Below are 22410 nucleotides of genomic sequence, written 5' to 3'. Positions count from 1 at the left end.
AATTAGCAAAAAATATAAAAACAGATAGTAAGAGTTTTTATAGTTATATAAAAAGAAAAAGGGTGGCTAAAGTAAATGTTGGTCCCTTAGAGGATGAGACCGGGAAATTAATGGTGGGAAATATGGAGATGGCAAAAACACTGAATGAATATTTTGTATCAGTCTTTACAGTAGAAGACACTAAGAATATCCCAACACTGGACAAACAGGGGGCTAAAGGGGGGGAGGAGCTAAACACGATCAAAATCACTAAGGAAGTGATACTCGGTAAAATAATGGGACTCAAGGCGGATAAATCACCTGGACCTGATGGCTTACATCCTAGGGTCTTGAGGGAAGTGGCGGTAGGGATTGTGGATGCATTGGTAATAATTTTCCAAAACTCCCTGGACTCGGCAAAGGTCCCGGCAGACTGGAAAACTGCTAATGTAACACCCTTATTTAAAAAGGGCAGTAGACAGAAGGCTGGAAACTATAGACCGGTTAGCCTAACATCTGTGGTAGGTAAAATTTTGGAGTCCATTATTAAGGAGACAGTAACAGGACATTTGGATAATCATAATTTAATAGGACAAAGTCAGCATGGTTTTATGAAGGGGAAGTCATGTTTGACAAATTTGCTGGAGTTCTTTGAGGCAGTAACGTATAGGGTGGATAAAGGGGAACCAGTGGACGTAGTGTATTTAGACTTCCAAAAGGCATTTGACAAGATGCCACACAAATTATTGCTTAAGATAAAAAATCACGGGATTGGGGGTAATATTCTGGCATGGATAGAGGATTGGCTATCTAACAGAAGGCAGAGAGTTGGGATAAATGGTTCATTCTTAGACTGGCAATCAGTAACTAGTGGTGTTCCGCAGGGGTCAGTGCTGGGTCCCCAACTCTTTACAATCTATATTAACGATTTGGAGGAGGGGACCGAGTGTAACATATCAAAGTTTGCAGATGATACTAAGATGGGAGGGAAAGTAGTGAGTGAGGAGGACATAAAAAACCTGCAAGGGGACATCGACAGGCTAAGTAAGTGGGCAGAGATTTGGCAGATGGAATACAATACTGGAAAGTGTGAGGTTATGCACTTTGGCAGGAAAAATCGTAGAGCAAGTTATCTTAATGGCAAGAAACTGGAAAGTACTGAAGTACAAAGGGATCTGGGGGTCCTGGTGCACGAAACTCAAAAGGTTAGTATGCAGGTGCAGCAAGTGATTAAGGCGGCCATTGGAATGTTGGCTTTCATTGCTAGGGGGATAGAATATAAAAATAGGGAGGTATTGCTTCAGTTGTACAAGGTATTGGTGAGGCCGCACTTGGAATACTGCGTACAGTTTTGGTGTCCATACTTAAGAAAGGACATACTTGCTCTCGAGTCAGTACAAAGAAGGTTCACTCGGTTAATCCCGGGGATGAGGGGATGGACATAAGAGGAGAGGTTGAGTAGATTGGGACTCTACTCATTGGTGATGGGTGAAACTAGAACTAGGGGGCATAGTCTTAGAATAAGGGGCTGCTCTTTCAAAACTGAGATGAGGAGGAACTACTTCACTCAGAGGGTGGTAGGTCCATGGAATATGCTGCCCCAAAAAGCTGTAGAAGCTACATCATTACATAAATTTAAAACAGAAATAGACAGTTTCCTAGAAGTAAAGGGAATTAAGGGTTACGGGGAGCGGGCAGGAATTTGGACATGAGTCTAGGTTCGGATCGGTCATGGCCCTGTGGGTAGCGGAGCGGGCCCAGGGGCCGTGTAGCCTGATCCTGCTCCTCTTTCGTGTGTCTAATTCTGTTAGATTCAGGAGATGGTTCTGTGATAGTGGATTGCCGGTTAGGATCAGACCAGCCATGATCTTATTGAATGGCGGAGCAGGCTCGAGGGGCCGATTGGCCTACTCCTGCTCCTATTTCTTATGTTCTTAAATAGGAGGAGGCCAAGGATAGATCCTTGGGGGACACCAGAGGTAACAATGCAGGAGTGGGAAGAGAAGCCGTTGCAGGTGATTCTCTGGCTACGATTAGATAGATAAGAATGGAACCAGGCAAGTGCAGTCCCACCCAGCTGGACGACGGTGGAGAGGCGTTGGAGAAGGATGGAGTGGTCAACCGTGTCAAAGGCTGCAGACAAGTCAAGAAGGACGAGGAGGGATAGTTTACCTTTGTCACAGTCACAATGGATGTCATCATTTGTGACTTTGACGAGAGCCATTTCGGTACTGTGGCTGGGCGGAAACCTGATTGGAGGGATTCAAACATGGAATTGCGGGAAAGATGGGCACGGATTTGGGAGGCGACAACACGTTCAAGGGCTTTCGAGAGGAAAGGGAGGTTGGAGATGGTAGTTTGCAGGGATGGAGGGGTCGAAGGTTGGTTTTGAGCAGAGGGAGAAGAGAGAACCGTTAACAATATCAGCTAACAATGTGATGATGGCAAATGTAGTTATTTAGGATCCACTAATGTATTACTGATAATTACATAGAACATACAGCACAGAAACAGGCCATTTGGCCCAAAAAGCAGACTGTATAAGAAATTTTAGCAGCTAAATGGGCATTAAGATAAAGTTTTTGTAATATATTTAAACTTAAGGTAATTAAATAGCTTTGACATACAAAAAGGAAAAGAAAGACTTGCATTTCTATAGCGCCTTTCATGACCACCGGACGTCTCAAAACGCTTTACAGCCAATAAAGTACTTTTGAAGTGTAGTCACTGTTGTAATGTAGGAAATACGGCAGCCAATTTGCGCACAGCAAGCTCCCACAAACAGCAGTGTGATAATGACCAGATAATCTGTTTTTGTGATGTTGGTTGAGGGATAAATATCGGCCAGGACACTGGGGAGAACTCCCCTGCTCTCCTTCAAAATAGTGCCATGGGGTCTTTTACACCCACCTGAGAGCAGACGGGGCCTCGGTTTAACATCTCATCCGAAAGCTAGCACCTCCGGCAGTGCAACACTCCCTCAGCACTGCACCACTCCCTCAGCACTGCACTGTCGATGCTGCCTGCAATCAGTTCTCAGTCCATCTCATGTCAGTGGTTAAAAAAAAACTGCAGCCTGTCCAAAACTCTTAAAATCTGTCTCCAAATAAAAATTTGGGTTTGCAGAAGAACTGCTGAATCGCGCTAGGGTTCAAATTATACAACTTTCAACGGTAAAACAACATTTTAAGAAAGAATTGCATTTCTACAGCGCCTTTCACAACCTCAGGACGTCCCAACACACTTTACAGCCAGTGATGTACTTTGAGGTGTAGACACTGTTGGAATGTAGGAAACGCAGCAGTCAATTTGCGCACAGCAAGCTCCCACAAACAGCAGATAATCAGTTTAGTGATGTTGGTTCAGGGATAAATATTGACCAGGACACCGGGGAGAAACTCCCCTGCTCGCCTTCAAAATAGTGCTGTGGGAGCGTCTGCCAAGATTTCTGTGCTCAAGTCGCTGGAGTGGGACTTGAACCCACAACCTTCAGAGGCGAGGGTGCTGCCCAGCTGAGCCACAGTTGACACTGACAGTATGACTTGCTATAGACTGTAACAATCTTCAATGAGTCACTGATGTAGGTAGAGAATATCCTTGACGAGAGCACCGAGTGCTGACAACCACACACCCAGCATTGTCAGAGCAGAAAGTGAATTAAATAGCAAGAGTTCGAGCGGTCAATATCAGACGTCATAGTTGTAATTGAATCTAAATAAAGTGGGCAGAATGATGGTGATTGTGTGTGAAATTATACGAGGCCGTAATGAACAGCGCAGCAATCAGAGTCGCCTTTCCAGACTTCCCCCCCAGAGCTGCTTTAATTTAACAAATTCAAAATGTCTTGTGGTTCTGGGTTGTCAGCAGTGATAAAAATGCTGAAACTGTAATGGCCAACGGACTTTACAGCTTGCAATTAACTATTACTCAAAATACGTCCCCACCCACAGCTCCTCTGCTGTCAGGCGATTCAGAGAGCTCCGCATGCACCCACCTGCTGCCTTGCCGAAGCTTCACTCTTCACATCAGCCTGCCCAGTCAAGATTACTTGAACGCGGAGGGACCTGTCCTGCCCTGCCCTGGGGTCTACGTACAAGCAATTTCAGGCATCACTGGATAGTGATCAGGAACAGGAAGCCGGGCTCATTTGTCCCTCTGTAGCCCAGGGCCACTCGGGCCAGTCCAGCTGCCATTAGCTTATTAAGTGCTGACCAGGATTTGTCTTTCTTTCATTTATTTTTTTTTATCTGCACTGCAGTTTGCAGAGTGATGGATTGGGTGCACATGAACCAACTGTTTACATAATAAGCCATTGCATGTCTAGCCAGCAAACATTAGATTCTTGAGAAACCTCAAATGTTATTTGTTCTGGCCTGAATCTGAAAATAGTTACACAAGTCGGACCAGTGGAGTGTTCATGATCCCTTTAATTTCTGGGTCTCTGGTTCTGTCGATGCTGCCTGCAATCAGTTCTCAGTCCATCTCATGTCAGTGGTTAAAAAAAAAAAACCGCAGCCTGTCCAAAACTGTTAAAGTCTGTCTCCAAATAAAGATTTGGGATTGCAGAGGAACTGCTGAATCTCGCTAGGGTTCAAATTATACAACTTTCAAATTATACAACTTTCAACGGTAAAACAACATTTTAAGAAAGAATTGCATTTCTACAGCACCTTTCACAACCTCAGGACGTCCCAAAACACTTTATAGCCAGTGATGTACTTTTTGAGGTGTAGTCACTGTAGGAAACGCAGCAGTCAATTTGCGCACAGCAAGCTCCCACAAACACCAGCTAATCAGTTTAGTGATGTTGGTTCAGGGATAAATATTGACCAGGACACCGGGGAGAACTCCCCTGCTCTCCTTCAAAATAGTGCTGTGGGATCTTTTACGTCCACATGGGAGGGCAGATGCATCCACGACTGAATCTGCCACACACTGCAGGTAGTTTCTCAAGTCCTGCAAAACACCCTGGAGACAGCGAGAGTCCTGGATGTGTCTGCTGCAATAATGCATCAGGAGGAGGTAGTAAGGACGTTAATGGCTTGCGGAGTGGCAGCTTCAGGGTCAGTCGGAAAACCACACACACACAGAACCTCCAAGACCTAGTTGGAACTATTCAGCCAACCAGTAGCATCTCAGCCTGTGCCCAACACCGGTGTGGGCGCAGAGGTCGCTGTCTCTCCGGAGGGTGGCATTAAGTCTGCTTCCTTAAGGCCACCTCCAGTGCCTACTCACGAGGGAGCTTCAGACAGGAGCCCAGCTCCTTTTACCAGTGCAAGAGAAGGGCTGCCAGAAGCCCTGTGATGCAATGTTATATGTGGACGATGCAAACCTCCGCTCATTCCTGGAGGTCAGATCTCTAACTAAAGACGATGGGTTAATTTGCCCGCATTAAAACAGTAATGAAAGAAAGACTTGCATTTCTATAGCGCCTTTCACGATCACCAGACGTCTCAAAGCGCTTTACAGCCAATGAAGTACTTTTGGAATGTAGTCACTGTTGTAATGTGGGAAACGCGGCAGCCAATTTGTGCATAGCAAGCTCCCACAAACAGCAATGTTGAAAATGACCAAATAATCTGTTTTTAGTGATGTTAGAAGTCACACAACACCAGGTTATAGTCCAACAGCTTTATTTGAAATCACAAGCTTTCAGAGCGCTGCTCCTTCGTCGGGTGATTGAGGAATAAATATTGGCCAGGACACCGGGGATAACATTAGAAACATAGAAGATAGGAGCAGGAGTAGGCCATTCGGCCCTTCGAGCCTGCTCCGCCATTCAACGAGATCATGGCTGATCATCCAAACCCTAGCACCCGGTCCCTACACCGACAGCCATCCCACCCAAGCCCTATCCCCGTAACCCCACGTATTTAATCCCCCCTAACACTAAGGGTCAATTTTTATCATGGCCAATCAACCTAACCCGCACATCTTTGGACTGTGGGAGGAAACCCACGCAAACACGGGGAGAATGTGCAAACTCCACACAGACCCGAGGCCGGATTTGAACCCGGGTCCCTGGCGCTGTGAGGCAACAGTGCTAACCACTACGCCACCGTGCTGCCCCTGCTCTTCTTCGAAATAGTGCCATGGGATCTTTTACATCCACCTGAGAGAGCAGACGGGGCCTCGGTTTAACATCTCATCCGAAAGTACAAGAGCCTCTGCCAATCATCCATGATTAAAGATGTAATGGTGCAAACTATTGCAGAGAATTCTGATGAGCAAGGCATCTGGTTTCTGCGGACTTGTTAATGCCTTGACCATGTGTAATTTAATCATCATCTAAATCAAAGCTCTAGTAAGCTGACTAGTTTCCACATCAATCAATCTGGCCTCGTTCCATAGGCAATACATTTCCAGGGATGTTACTCAGATCCATAAGGAGTATGAATAATTTAGATACTAAGCAGATATTTAAATTAGACCCAACTGTGAGAAGAACATCAAAGCACATGGGCAGAGATTTAACAAGAATAGAGATCGGTAATATTTTCCCCACAGAGTAGTAGTGGGCATGTGTACCAGTAATTAATGCCATGCTGATTAATTCCTTTTGAAAAGTGGTGGATTAGCTGCAGTGGGTTAGACACTGACCAAGGCTCACGTCCACATCAGCCTGTCTGTTGGCTATAAATCCTCTGCAAAATGAAGCTCAATCCAACTCCTGGTGGGCATAGGCCAACAGGAGGAAACTGCACCTAATAACTGGCACTAAATTTGTATTTCAGAGGCTGGGTATTCTGTGGCGAGTGACTCACCTCCTGACTCCCCAAAGCCTTTCCACCATCTACAAGGCACAAGTCAGGAGTGTGATGGAATACTCTCCACTTGCCTGGATGAGTGCAGCTCCAACAACACTCAAGAAGCTCGACACCATCAAGGACAAAGCAGCCTACTTGATTGGCACCCCATCCACCACCTTAAGCATTCACTCCCTCCACCACCGGCGTACCGTGGCTGCAGTGTGTACCATCTACAAGATGCACTGCAGCAACTCGCCAAGGCTTCTTCGGCAGCACCTCCCAAACCTGCGACCTCTACCACCTAGAAAGACAAGGGCAACAGGCGCATGGGAACACCACCACCTCCAAGTTCCCCTCCAAGTCACACAACATCCTGACTTGGAAATATATCGGCCGTTCCTTCATCGTTGCTGGATCAAAATCCTGGATCTCCCTCCCTAACAACACTGTGGGAGCACCTTCACCACACGGACTGCAGCGGTTCAAGGCGGCGGCTCACCACCACCTTTCTGGAGGGCAACTAGGGATGGTCAATAAATGCTGGCCTTGCCAGCGATGCCCACATCCCAGGAATGAATTTTAAAAATCTCACAAGGAAAGACTATAAAGATGGCTGCTGGAACAATGTTACATTGGTATATTTGGAGGTGCTACCCTCAGGTTGGGTGGAAATACATTGTTGGGGCAAAGTAAAGGGAACTTTATACTCTGCATCTAACTAGCCTGGTCATTACTGACGCTGACACTGGCTGCCCAAGATGGAAATAAATCATATACAGTATTAAGTCACTGAAGTAACACATTCAGAAGTATGGACCATTTGAAGAACACATTACTTACTGCACCATCCCTTTCTTATGAGCAATCTTTTGTCCACATCGAACTGTAACATTACGTCCTTTGGGAACTCGCTTAACCTTAGTCCTGGGAGGTACAGGTGTCGGCGCATCGGTGGCAATGGGTGGATCTGCAGAACAACACATCAACACATTCATATTTCAGGCTAGGTGTATTATTGCAAAATGAAAAACATAAGAACATAAGAAATAGGAGCAGGAGTAGGCCAATTGGCCCCTCGAGCCTGCTCCGCCATTCAATAAGATCATGGCTGATCTGATCATAACCTCAAATCTACTTTCACTCTCCATCCCACCCGAACCCATGTGATCTCCTGGGAGAGGCGAAAAACCAGATAAAAAACCCAATGGCCAATTTGGGAGAAAAAATCTGGGAAATTCTAGGCGATCGAAACTCGAAAACACTAGAATAATTACTTCAGAGCGCCAAGTCCAAGTGTTGCCTCAAATCTAGATTGATGGGGGCTGTGATGAGTTTTGCAAATCCTTGGCCAAGTCACAAAGTGAAGTCTTGAACAGTAAAAGATAAACAGACTCTCTAGATCTGTCATCCAGGAACAACCGTCTGCTTTCAATAAAAGGAGGGGCACGTGTTGCCTGTTTACTGGGCTTATGGCAGCAATACCTCGAGTCCAGCTAGTTTTCCAAGAACATGGTCATAATCCTGGAACTCCCTCCCTAACAGCACTGTGGGAGCACCTTCACCACACGGACTGCAGCGGTTCAAGGCGGCGGCTCACCACCACCTTCTCGGGGGCAATTAGGGGACGGGCAATAAATGCCGGCCTCGCCAGCGACGCCCACATCCCAGGAACAAGTATTTTAAAAAGTACTGCACCCTTTTGACTTTAGAATTTAAGTGCCAATTCATAGAGACAGTACAACCACTGTGGCCCTTTAAATTTCAAAATGGCAAAATAGTCCCAGAATTCTGCCCTGGATTACAAAGTAAGAAAGAGATAAACTGAGATTTTCTATCTTGAGAAAGCAGTGAAAAGGTGCTGAAAGCCATCTGCCTGTACACCTGGAATGGCTGACAGCTGCGGTGAAGTCAACAAGATGGATAAAATAAATAACGACCTTGACTGGAAAACTGTTCCCATTATTTCTAATTGTTGGACCTCTGTCCCCACAGCAATTAGGTGTTATTGTGGAATTCATGAGTTCACAATCAGAAATGAGTTACAGAGAATATACGGTACAGAAACAGGCCATTCGGCTCAACCAGTCCATGCTGGCAAATTGTGTGCAATAAATGGCTATGATTTTCCTGTGCCCACTACCATAACCTAGGGTTAAAATCCGAGCATGAAGCTACGGTAATCTATAGTGAACAGGGATGAAAACAGAAAGAGGGAAGAGTTGTTGAGTTAATGGCAAAGGATGCTCTTGTACCGTTGCAGAAGTCACAGCTATAAGGACAATGCTTCCTCATTAGAGTAGGATGTTCTTCACAGAAACTCTTCTGCGCCCAGGAAGGACATTCATCGAGTCTGTCCAGGCAACCTTAAAAAGAAATAAGCTGGGTCAGTAATTATACTGAAACATGCCCTTCTTTGTAAAATCACTCCCCCCTGATCTATGGCTCATACTTTGCCCCCTCCTCCCACACCATTCTCTGTAATCTAGCTCTGGCAATGCCGCAGTTGAGGTTGCCAGGATTAACTCACTTGTTTATTTTCTTCTCTTCCTCTCCATGAGGAAATTCCTGGAGTCTCCTCAGCAACTCCCCTTAGAGCTTTACCCAAAATTGGGAATTCACCAAGTGCCAAATAGCATGTGTCAATACTTGCCACGGTGTATTGGTTCAGCAAACTGCGCCCCAACTAGCAATTGACAAAAACAACACTGAAAAAATAAAATTGAGTGGATGGGTAATGTGTTAAATCTATTTTGAACTGTCTGATGGACATCAAAACTGGCCAGAGGATAATTTTGATACATAATAAATGTACAGGGTGTAGTGTATGTACCCGTCTACCTTTAAGAGAACTACTGTATGTAACCGCTCACCTTTAAGAGAATTATTTTAGGTGTGGCACTACTTTGTTTGGCTTCTGTATACTGTAATACCGACGGTGACCACACCAGTATATAAGTGCTGTGTCAAGATTTATTGGGCAGATTCGCCCTGACCTTCGAATAGTAAAGTCCTGTTTTAAGTTACTCTGGTAGTCTGTGTATTAATTAACTAAACAACCCACAGACTTTACAGTGGCGACGAGTCCGATCGTACCCTGTGGCAACAATACTTCCGAAGCAGTTAACGAGCGTCGAGAAGAGGCAACCGCCCTCGTCATTCTGCTGGGAGAAAACTCGAGTCTGCAGAGCTGGAAAGGAGGAAGAATTCAGAGACAAAGACTTCCATCAGCAACAGGCACTGACTGTCCCTTCTGCCACGGTGAGGAGTGAGCCGATCAGCACGAGAAGCAAGCCGGCCACGGTGACTGTGAGTAAGGGAAAGTAAAAAGAATAACCGGAGGATAAGGGCGGTGCACTCGACCATGGTCGAGGGGGAAAGGAGCCGGACAGAAGTCGGGTCCAGAGGCGCTGAGACTGGGCAGCGTGGAGCAAGGAAGCCGCGGTACAGACAGGCTGGGGGACGCAACGGCGTCGTGAGACAGCTAGACCGCGACCGGCGAAAAACGCCGGGCAGCGACCGAAGCCACGAAGCGCTGCGACCGGGAGCGTAGGCGCGGGAAGAGATAAACTCAGCCGCAGCCGGGGAGGGAAGCACCGGACTGCGAGAGGGCTGGGAGGCGATTGGGAGCCGAGTGAGCGGGAGAGGCAGAGTCGACCAAGAGAGACTGAGCGAGAGCCAGCCCAGCGGCTGAAACTGTTCTCCGTCAACGGGGTGTACCCAGCGCCGGTAGAGCCGAGCGAGCGGGAGAGAGACAGAGCCCGAGCAAGGGGAACTGAGCGAGAGCCAGTCCAGCGGCTGAAACTGTTCTCCGTCAACGGGGGGTACCCAGCGCCGGTAGAGCCGAGCGAGAGGGAGAGTGACAGAGCCCGAGCAAGGGGAACCGAGCGAGAGCCAGCCCAGCGGCTGAAACTGTTCGCCGTCAACGGGGTGTACCCAGCGCCGGTTGCCCTGCCGAGAAAAGGGAAAGCCCTGAAGCCGACGCGCAGGCTGTGAACCTGAAAGCCAGCGGCCGTCGCCCGTGGGGAAAGTGTACCCCTCCCGCCAGGGAAGGAACGCGGGAAGCCGCCATTAGGCGGGGTAGAAGACAGAAGCGGGAAACCGCCATTGAAGTGGGCGGGGAGAGAAGATAAGCGCGAGAAACCGCCATTTTCGCGGGAACCGCCATCTTGGGGAAAAAAAAAATTTAAAGAAATAATTCGTGGTGTTATCAGGAAGAGAGGAAGATGCCTAAGCGTGGTAACATCAACGATTTTAATTCCGAGGTAGAAGACTGGGCCACGTATGTGGAACGCATTGAGATCTATTGCGAGGCCAATAAAATAGAAGAAGCTGACAAAGCTATAACCTTGCTAAACTCGATGGGCGCGAAGACATACGGGCTCTTGAAGCATCTACTATCACCAGCTAAACCGGCGGATCAGACTTTCGATGATATTGTGGCTGTTCTGAAGGATCACTTGAACCCCACACCGTTGATGTTGGCGGAACGATTCAAATTCTATGCGAGAACACAACGGAAAGACGAAAGCAATGCAGAATACTTGGTCGAACTGTGTAGACTAGCGAAATACTGCCAGTTTGGAGGGAATCTGACAGAGGCATTGCGAGACAAGTTCGTGTGCGGGTTGTCAAAGGAAGGAACACAAAAGCGACTACTCGAAGAGAACGACCTTACACTTGACAGGGCTGTCCTTATTGCAGCATCGCACGAAGCCGCAGCGAAGGGAACTGCGGAAATGCAGCTAAAGGCAGCGGCACTCAGTGTGGATCAAATTACCTCGAGTACCACAAAATGCTATCGTTGTGGGAAGACAACACACGACCAGAACCAATGCTGGTTTAAGAACCAGGAATGTAGGAAATGTGGCAAACTGGGTCACATAGCTAAGGTATGCCGGTCAGGGAAGAAGTCCAACAACCAATGGAAGCCATCACAGGAAAAGTACAACAAGGTACACAAGGTGGCTGAGAAGAGTTCAGACGAACAGAATTCGGACTCAGACCCAAACGGCCAGGAGCTGGGTAGTCTGAGAATTCACAATGTGAGTGAGGAAGCTGACCTACAAACTATCTGGGTCATGCTAAAAGTAGCTGGAGTCCAAGTGAAAATGGAGTTGGACACTGGATCAGCTCTATCAGTCATAAATCGAAGGGATTACCACCGGCTATTCTCACATATACCCCTAAGAGATACCAAGTTCGTATTGCAGACATACACGGGGCATAAAGTATACCCCATGGGAAAGATAAGAGTCAAGGTGAGAGATAGGGGTAAAGAACACCCAAGAATGAACTTATACGTACTACCTGAGGGAGGACCACCACTTTTAGGATGGGAGTGGATCAAGAAAATAGACATGGAATGGCACTATCTACAAGCCATAACGAGTGAGGACTCGGTGCAGACAATCAGCTCAGATTCTGAAACGGATGACGATAAGACCAACCCAAATATGAAAGACAAGGCTAAAATGGACTTGCCGACTAAGGGTGGAAAAACGAAGGCATGCATAAAGGCGTATGCTCCAGAGAAGAACAAAGTTTCAGAACAGAACTCCACCGAACAACGACAACATAGTTTGACAGAGAATTCTGAGTCTGTTCAGTTTACGGACATATCCATGACGGAAGAACACCGAGCTCGGACTCAACTTTATTTCAAATTACGACAACAATTAGAACAATTGAGTTACCGTCTCGTACAAGAGATGAAAACAATGGAAAAGTTCTATGACACCGAATGGGAGAATCTGGAAAGACAACAGAAGCAGCTAGCTCAAGCAGAGAGCGACCATAGAGCCATCGTGACCAATTACCGATCACATCTCCCTTATGCTGCTCAGGAGTTAGAATATTTGCAGAAAGAAGCAAATGAAGAGGAATCTTCAGGAAGCCAGGATTTTATTCCAGTTCTTCTCTACGACTCCTTACAAGCAGAGTTGGAGAAGTTGAAGGAACAGTATGAACAGGCCCAGGCTACAATCCTGGAGGGGGTTAACTCGGCAACCTCCGAAAAGCTAGTTTCAGTGGAAGCATATGAGCAACTAAAGGTTGAACATGAGCAAGAAGTCCAAAGGCTGCAGGAAATTCTTGATGAGATCAAGGCCAAGACAGACTCATCGGTAGAAGTTCCATCCATAGATGAGAAATTAGAGGTGAAAGACATGGCAGAACATGAAAGACAAGATGTCCAAGAACTCATAAAAATATTGAAGGAAACCCAAGACAAATATGAGGCGGCAATGACCGAGGTTCAACAACTTGAAGAACAGATTCAACTGGGAATCCTTTCAGTGGAAGAAAAGGAAACTGTAAGAAACACAGAGACTGTAAGAATGGCCCCTGAACATGAGCTAGAGAGCATCAAGGCGCAACTTCTCCGAGCGCTGAAAGCCAAAGTACAAGAGGAAAAGAAGGTGAAAGCATTGGAGGAAAAGGTGGATGAAATGGAGAAGACTCTGATCCACAGTGTTCCCGTGGAAGAGTTAACGGTCAGCCAACTCCTTCATATGCTGAGGGACAAGACTCTACAATGGGAACAATTTGAACACGAGCTTCAATCTTCAAAGGGAAGGAGTTCGGAGCTCTCAAAAGTTATGGAAATAGCTGAGGTTGCAACACAGATTTTACTGGGATGCCAAAAGTACGCTGAATCACGTCAATGTGAACAACAGAATGTTGAAACAGCTGCTTCAGTAGAAGGACTGAATAGCCCGATCAATCAATCCCCGATGGAAGGGGAAGTATTGAAATCACAAATGAGGTCATTAGTGAAGGATTTGCAGGAAACCCAGGAAGAGCGGGATGAATATGAACGCATGAAGAAGTCTCTTCAGGAAAGATGTCTAGGGAGGGAACAACAGTCGGCTAACGTCCAGTTGGGTAAGGAAGAAGTAGCAGGCCCTCTCGCTAGACTAGTTCAGGACGACACCGAATATTACCATTGACCTGTTGAGTGACACGGAATATTACGAGGACTTGGTCTGCCCAGCTTGTGATGAAAACTCCCAAAGTGCAGAAATCAGGATGAAGCACTTAAAGTCTAAGGAACATAGGGAGATGGTGGCTCTACAGCTGGCAGCTGATAAGGGAGCCCCGAGAGTCTCCAAGAAGCAGAAAAGAAAAAGACGAAGCAGAAGGTGATAACCATCTAAATCATTATCACTTCTACCAGATCATGTACGTGGGCCCTACGAAGGGAGCCAAATCAGTTGGAAAGTAGGAAAAATTACCAAGGCAGTCCAGCTGTTTGTAAAAGTCAGCACTGCTGGTTCAGCAGGACGGAAGTTCAAGCTGTTAAGTCAAGGGAAAGACTATTGGATGAGTCACGCTAGCAATGTGAACCGGCTACACCACAGAGATGTTGTTCGGACCGAGTCAAGACCAGAGACTGAATCTGTGAACTGTTCCCGCAGAGACTGAATCTGTGAACTGTTTCCCGCAGAGACTATATCTGTGAAATGTTTTACATGAAGTTGAATATATGTTATGTTAATGGGGAATAAGTATGTTGTAAGCTAAAAAGGGAGGATTGTAGTGTATGTACCCGTCTACCTTTAAGAGAACTACTGTATGTAACCGCTCACCTTTAAGAGAACTATTTTAGGTGTGGCACTACTTTGTTTGGCTTCTGTATACTGTAATACCGATGGTGACCACACCAGTATATAAGTGCTGTGTCAGGATTTATTGGGCAGATTCGCCCTGACCTTCGAATAGTAAAGTCCTGTTTTAAGTTACTCTGGTAGTCTGTGTATTAATTAACTAAACAACCCACAGACTTTACACAGGGGTGATGCTTTTTCTACAGATTGTCTCAAACAGAATCGTTTAGTTGCCAGAAATTAAAAGCATTCCTTTCTATAGAGAAAAAAAAAATCAGATAATCTTAACACAAATCCCATCTGTAGATAACTTACACAGAATTCACAGCACAGAAACAGGCCATTTGGCCCACTTGGTCCATGCCGGTGTTTATGCTCCACACGAGCCTCCTCCTACCCTATCTCATCTAAACCCACCAGCATAACCTTCTATTCCTTTCTCCCTCACATGTTTATCCAGCTTTCCCTTAAATACATCTGTGCCATTCGCTTCAACTACTCTTTCTGGATACCAAGGGAATCAAGAGATACGGAGAAGGTGGAGTCGAGGTCAAAGATCAGCCATGATCTTATTGAATGGCGGCGCAGGCTTGAAAGGTAAAGAAGTTTCTCCTGAATTCCGATTGGATTAATCAGTGACTATCTTAGATTTTTTGCTTGAAATGTTATCAACTTTGAGAGAATCGAAGACGCCCATTAGCACTTTGTTACACAGGCTCAGTAAGGTTGTGTGTGTCAGGGGCTCCAGCCTCTACTAGGGAGATGTCTGTGCTGTGAGGCCACACCAACCAACAATAAGAACATAAGAATTGGAGCAGGAGTCGGCCATTTGGCCCTTCGAGCCTGCTCCGCCATTCAATAAGATCATGGCTGATCTTCTACCTCATCTCCACTTTCCTGCACTATCCCCTATTCCCTTAATATTCAAAAATCTATCGATCTCTGTCTTGAATATATTCAACGACAGCCTCCACAGCCCTCTGGGGTAGAGAATTCCAAAGATTCACCACCCTCTGAGTGAAGGAATTTCTCCTCATCTCAGTCCTAAATGGACAACCCCTTATTCTGAGACTGTGACCCCTGGTTCTAGACTCCCCAGCCAGGGGAAACATCCTCCATGCATCTACCCTGTCAAGCCCTCTAAGAATTTTGCATGTTTCAATGAGATCACCTATCGTTCTTCTAAACTCTAGAGAATATAGGCCTAGTCTACTCAATCTCTCCTCATAGGACAATCCCCCCATCCCAGGAGTCAGTCTGGGGAACCTTCATTGCACTCCCTCTGTGGCAAGTATATCCTTCCTTCGGTAAGGAGACCAAAACTGTACACATACTCCAGGTGTGGTCTCACCAGAGCCCTATATAATTGCAGTAAAGCCCATGAGGCTGAGAAAGCACTGAAGTGTGTGGGGGGATACGGAGCTGCGGGAAGCTTTCAGTACTCCCACATCACATGCTTTAACACTTTACTGAACTGTACCGTGGCTGCTTTGAGCTTGCAGTTGGAGTGAGCACCGATTAATCCATAGACCTAGATTCTATCCTCCAAGGATTAATTTCCCTTACTTAAGTCGAAAATGCAGCAGATGGAACCAATTTGATCACTGGAAGATGCCCCAGCTGCTGAATTCACCTCACATTTTCTCTCAGCTGTTTTTATAAATATCAATGCAGAGTTTGAATTTATTTTTAGCAAAATAAAATAAAGGACATTAATGTAAATACCAGCCATTGCCAACAATAAGAACATTGTAAGTACAGAATGTATGACTGTGATCTCTAACAACATTGGAAAAGTGACTGTTAAATATTTCCAGCATCACAGTACATTATTAGTAACTTTCAAACTCCTTGGTGTTTAGGTTGTTGTCCAGTAACTAAAGACAGTTCTCACGTTAGTTCCTCACCGGCCTTCTACTCTCAGATCTTCCAGCTACACTTGTGATGTTGTTGATCACACCACTAGATGGGAGGTCTCTTAGCAGCAGGGGGTCTCACCTGAAGAGATTCCGAGGGGGATTGACAGGGTAGATGCTGAGAGACTGTTTCCCCCTGGCTGTAGAGTCAGAACTAGGGGGCATAGTCTCAGGATAAGGGGTCGGCTATTTAGGACTGAGATGAGGAATTTCTTCACTCAGAGGGTGGTGAATCTTTGGAATTCTCTACCCCAGAGGGCTGTGGATGCTGAGTCTTTGAGTATATTCAAGGCTGAGATCGATAGATTTTTGGGCTCTAGGGGAATCAAGGAATGTGGGGATCGAGCAGGAAAGTGGAGTTGAGGTCGATGATCAGCCATGATCTTCTTGAATGGGGGAGCAAGGCTCGAGGGGCTGAATGGCCGACTCCTGCTCCTAATTCTTATGTTCTTATGTTCAGTGGGAGATGTGAAAGGATGCTTGATGTGACTTACGTGCAGGTTTTTACTCTTTCCCTCAGTGAAGTGCGTGGCCTCCATTCTTCTTTCTCTGACAGTGCGGCCAAGATGACGAACCCACAATGTGGGAACCAGGACTATAAATCTGTGTCACACCAGTCCATGGTACAATTCATTGCTCACACCTTTACTCTTACAGGTGAGGAAAGTACCACAGCATTAAGTCTTACCATAGAGCCTCCAAAGCCCCCATATATCGTCCGGAGTGATTTTATTTTTTCCTGTTAAAGTAGCATTTTTGTTCATAAGTGCATCCGAGTTCAGTGAGTGCATTAGTCCGAGGCTGTGTCCAATCTCATGGGCTGCAATGTGCACGAGGTCAGTGAGCCAGACAACTGCAAGAGATTACAGTATCACATTAAAAAAATAATTAACGTTTAGTTCGGAATCATGAAAATTTAACAGATACATTTCACACGCCATACATTTGTTCTGCTACGGGTAAATAGGAGACTTACTCCCAGACGAATCCCACACTTCAGACGATTGCCCGAAACTCTTACAGTGATCAAGAGCAGGAACACTGGCCAACATTTCCCCTCGCCCAGCTCAGGGGTGTTGAGGGTAATTTAAAAAAAAAAATTTTTTTCAACACCTCCAGCCGAGATCAGCTCACTTCGCACAAGCCAAGGATTGATCCTGGGACTATTCTGGTCTGTCTTGGCTCAGTGTTGCGGCAGGTGCTGCATTGAGTCAGCCAAGTTTTCTAGATTTACAATTTACATAACTACCAAAGATTTCATCTGAGCTACGAACAGCTGATTGAGGATTGGCATTCTGTTGAATCCTGTGAATTAAGCAGCCTCACGACCAGAGACCAGCAGCTTCTCAAGAATGGCCACTTCGCGAAACTGACAGTGAAACAATGAGCAAGAATTTTTCGATGCAAATTTCATGTTCATTTTTAATTATGGTGGCAGATCTTTTAGCATGTTATTACGTTGAATTTGTTGTACTTTGGTAAAGAAATAACAGAAGCTCCAATATATGAACAAATAGTTACTGTGTATAATTTGACTTAAAAGACGTTAAAGTTGTAATTGAATCAAATATTTAGTTAAAGAAAGACTTGCATTTACATAGCGCCTTTTACGACCACTGGACGTCTCAAAGCACTTTACAGCCAATGAAATACTTTTGAAGTGTAGTCACTGTTGTAATGTAGGAAACGCAGCAGCCAATTTGCGCACAGCAAGCTCCCACAAACAGCAATGTGATAATGACCAGATAATCTGTTTTTGTTATGGTGATTGAGGGATAAATATTGGCCTCAGGACACCGGGGAGAACTCCCCTGCTCTTCTTCAAAATAGTGTCATGGGATCTTTTACATCCACCTGCGAGAGCAGACGGGGCCTCGGTTTAATGTCTCATCTGAAAGACAACACCTCTGACAGTGCAGCACTCCCTCAGCACTGCACTGGAGTGTGTCTAGAATTATGTGCTCAAGTCTCTGGAGTGGGACTTGAACCCACAACCTTCTGACTCAGAGGCGAGGGTGCTGCCCACTGAGCCACAGCTGACAGAATAAGAGAGTATCAATGGGCAATATTTCAGTATTTTTCATTTTTCTTAACACAATTTTACAAACTGTACCTTTCTTCCAGCTGAAGTGTGTTTTACCCAATATCCAATGTTCAAAGTCATCAAAATGGATTTCTCCATGGGATGGAAAGAAAGCATGGGCTAGTTCTCCAGTTATCCCATCAAAACAGGGATGAGAAGGAGTTTGCCAGCAGTCGGTGTGATTTATGGAATAAAATCCTAGGAAAGAGGATGAAAAATAAAATATTAATGGATTCACAGCCTTGTTCTCCCATCAAAAAGGTTTCAAAGGGAACTTATGATCAAATGCGTCCATCAAATTCTCTGAGCCACATCCGGTTATGTTCGGGAGAAATCCAATTTGCAACTTGGGATGAACGTTTAGATTTGATTGGATTTTAGAATTGGATCTTTCCATTTTCCCTCTCCAGTCTGAGTCTGAATGAACTGAATTGTAATCGGACTAGAAAGTCACTTCTGAACAACTAAACATTGGCATTGCACCTTTAACAAAATAAAACATCTTAAAGTACTTCAGAGAGGTAAAACCAGACATTGTGCAGTGAAGTCAGGGAAGATGATTGGAGGCAAAGTCAAAGAGGTAAGCTTCGAGAAGGCCTTTGAAAGAGGAGAGGGAGATCGGGTAGAGTGCCTTCAGAAGGGAGCTGAACTGTGGCTAGTTTGATTAGTTGATCAATTATCTCCTCCCTTTCTATCTTAAATGTTTTAATATATTTTTTGGCACCAATAAAACCACTGCCTCCAACTCACCTATTTTAATATCAGCATTGACATCTGCAGGAACTTCAGTGAAATTGAAAGGAGAAACTTCGCTCCACATTTGAAAAGCATCTGCGATTCCTTTACCCGTATCCTTTTCATTTAGGGTTTTTGGAAAGGATAGAATTCTGTGAATGGAAGCAACTTCATTCATGGATGGTATTACAAATAAAATGTACACAAAAGGTATTTACTATATACCTTTGGCAAGATGGGCATGAAACTTTATTGGGTAGATTTTCCCGTGACTTCCAATACTGTATCTTGATCAGCCTGGTAGATGACGTGGTTTCAGTTGGGTGAATTGGACACTGACCTCTACCGCTTCCCTTGGAGTTGAAATGTCTCACCATAATATGTGTTCCAGTGGTTCAAAAGCAACAACATTTGAACTTATAAGCTTGTGGTTGGAAGTCAAATATTCAATGGCAAAGTTACTGCATTGCCCCGTTTATTCGTTTTCTACTTTACCATCTCAATGGTCTCTCCACTATTGCCATATACATAAGCCTACATTTGGATTGGCTTAAGACCTCTATGACTTTGATGCCAACTAACTTGGTTCAACTAACAAGGTATAATTGGAGCCCCTTTTCCCTGTGATAAGACACAGAATTCTCTACCCCAGAGGGCTGTGGCTGCTCAGTCGTTGAGTATATTCAAAAGAGATCGATAGATTTTTGGATACTAAGGGAACCAAAGGAATAAAAACAGAAAATGCTGGAAATACTCAGCAGGTCAGGCAGCATCTGTAGAGAGAGAAACAGAGTTAATGTTTCAGGTCGATGACCCTTCGTCAAATGAAAGGTCATCAGCCTGAAACGTTAACTCTGTTTCTCTCTCCACAGATGCTGCCGGACCTGCTGAGTATTTCCAGCATTTTCTGTTTTTATTTCAGATTTCCAGCATCCGCAATATTTTGCTTTCGTATAAGGGAACCAAAGGATATGGGGATCGGGCGGGAAAGTGGAATTGAGGTCGAAGATCAGCCATGATCTTATTGAACGGCGGAGCAGGCTCGAAGAGCTGAATGGCCGACTCCTGCTCCTAATTCTTATGACACTGCCTTCTTACAGTCCAGTAGACAAGTGATGAACTAGTCTCAAGCCTGACGAGCAGATTCAGACACCAGCCAGCACAGATACTGGTAACCTTCCATACTATAGATGAAATTGTCAAGATCAAAAACAAGTCCAGTGTAGCCAATTATATTTTCGGAGTAGCATCTTCAAACTAATGCTTCATCCTATTTAAAAATAAATGCTCTGCAGAGAGGGAAGAAAGTTTTAAAATTTAATTTTAAAAGGTCTGTTTTGCATCAGTTGCAGTTATACTGTAGCCCGTGCAAACCTCAAGGGGATAGATTTGCATTGCTGGCAGACTTTGACAAATGAGATGGCCGTCTTCAGTCCACGGTTTTGCTGCGATATTTGCATCAACACGTGATGGTCATGTTGCACTGACACACTGCAGTACAACTGCACCGTGTAATTTATCTGAATTGAATTTCCTTGCATTATATTCAGACACAAAACTTTGTAAGGATGTAATCAACTTAATCAGAATCAGCTTCTTTAATGCAACAAAATTAGTTATCTTTAGCTAAACAGAATCAGTTTTTAAAAAAACCATGGCAAATGTATTAATGCTTTGTCTTTGCAAACAGATAAAGTAATTTGAATTTATATTGTTACACATTCCGAAACAAGATCACATTTACACTTTAAAAAAAAAAGTGGATAGATAAAGACTTTAAAGTGTGTGTGACAGCGAGACACAGACAGGCAGCGTTTTATCTGGCTTCTCAATTAATGAGGATATCATGAATAATGTATACATTTCAGAACGTGTGATTCGGAGGAGTACCATGTGTCAAAGCGTTAAGATATAAAGGAATAATGAAGCAAAGCAGGTCGGTAGAGAATTTATTAAAATCCTCACTTCTACAGTCGCAGCTTTGTATTTTAGTTGCAGCCACAGTTTCTTTGTTAACCCTGTGTGATCAGTCAGCTGGTAGGTACACGTTGAAGTCCCAGTTGTAGAGGCAGAGCATTATCCGCCTTAGGGGAACCAAGATATTGTCACGTCTCCCAGTTAGCAACCTCCTGTCTGCGGAGGCACAATATTGCCATTGGCAGTCAGCAGGGAGGCCCACAATCTGGTTTCTCTTCCTCTCAGATGCATGAGGCCTTGATGGGAGAGGAAATTACAATAGAACAAAAGAAAAGTTTTAAATAAAATAAAAACTCCAGTAGTGGTCCTTCCACATCCTCATCCGATATTAATGCACTCCGACTTCCTCCTCCCTCGCATAAACTGAGGCAAAATACCTCTTAATGCCCCTTCACCAAGTGGTCCAACCCTTCTTTGACTATAATCTTACTTCTTCTACGTATTTTGGAAAAGTCCTTGCTGTTTCCCTTTATGTTGACTGTCAGTCTTCTTGCACTTTCATTGTTAGATTTATTTTTCTGCTTCTCTTTTATAGTTTCATACCCCTTGGACAACTTGCATTGTCCTCTGAACACCTGGGCTAAACTGGGAAACTCACTCTACTGGGAAACCCTGTGGACATAAAAAAGAAAGCCTTGCATTTCTATAGCGCCTTTCACGACCACCAGACGTCACAAATCGCTTTACAGCCAGTGAAGTACTTTTTGAAGTGGAGTCACTGTTGTAATGTAGGAAACGTGGCAGCCAATTTGCGCACAGCAAGCTCCCACAAACAGCAATGTGATAATGACCGGATAATCTGTTTTTAGTGATGTTGATTGAGGGATAAATATTGACCAGGACACTGGGGATAACTCCCCTGCTCTACTTCGAAATAGTGCCATGGGATCTTTTACGTCCACCTGAGAGAGCAGACGGGGCCTCGGTGTAACGGCTCATCCGAAAGGCAGCACCTCCAACAGTGCAGCACTCCCCCAGCACTGCACTGGGAGTGTCAGCCTGGATTTTGTGCTCAAGCCCCTGGAGTGGGACTTGAACCCACAACCTTCTGACTCAGAGGCGAGGGTGCTGCCCACTGAGCCACAGCTGGCACATATGCCAATGGAGACAGGGATTTGAAACTGGGTTTCCTGGCTGAGCCTAAGAATTAAAAAGTGTGACTGGGAGGCCACTATCAAACGTCTTTGAGTAAGTAATGTTACTGGACAAGTTGAAGGCTCTAAAAATCACTGAACTGCTTCATGGGCTGTCAGAATGCGAAAATAGAACAAAAATTATCTGCAGTGCCAACTCTGTCCCACCTAATGATCATGTATTTTTAAATCAGCTTTATCACAGAATCATAGAAACGTACAGCACAGAAGGAG

General features: G+C 45.0%; 1 protein-coding gene across 1 annotated transcript in view; it reads right to left on the bottom strand.

Annotated features, from left to right (window-relative positions):
* The window catches only part of mmp23ba (matrix metallopeptidase 23ba), a 50536-nt gene that overhangs the window by 7623 nt on the left and 20503 nt on the right, over window positions 1–22410 (bottom strand). Inside the window, exons 3-7 of the mRNA XM_085967471.1 lie at window positions 19082–19218; window positions 18362–18529; window positions 16937–17101; window positions 8981–9091; window positions 7569–7695 (exon numbers count right to left, since the gene is read on the bottom strand). Coding sequence (XP_085823597.1) covers window positions 7569–7695; window positions 8981–9091; window positions 16937–17101; window positions 18362–18529; window positions 19082–19218 — 708 coding nt within the window. The remainder of the gene's footprint in view (window positions 1–7568; window positions 7696–8980; window positions 9092–16936; window positions 17102–18361; window positions 18530–19081; window positions 19219–22410) is intronic.

The sequence above is a fragment of the Somniosus microcephalus genome, chromosome 25 (genome assembly GCF_052327205.1).
Source record: "Somniosus microcephalus isolate GS21.2 chromosome 25, FLI_Smic_1.0, whole genome shotgun sequence".
Lineage (NCBI taxonomy): Eukaryota > Metazoa > Chordata > Chondrichthyes > Squaliformes > Somniosidae > Somniosus > Somniosus microcephalus.
Note: the sequence above shows the minus strand (reverse complement) of the source record. Positions and strands in the feature narration are given on the sequence as shown.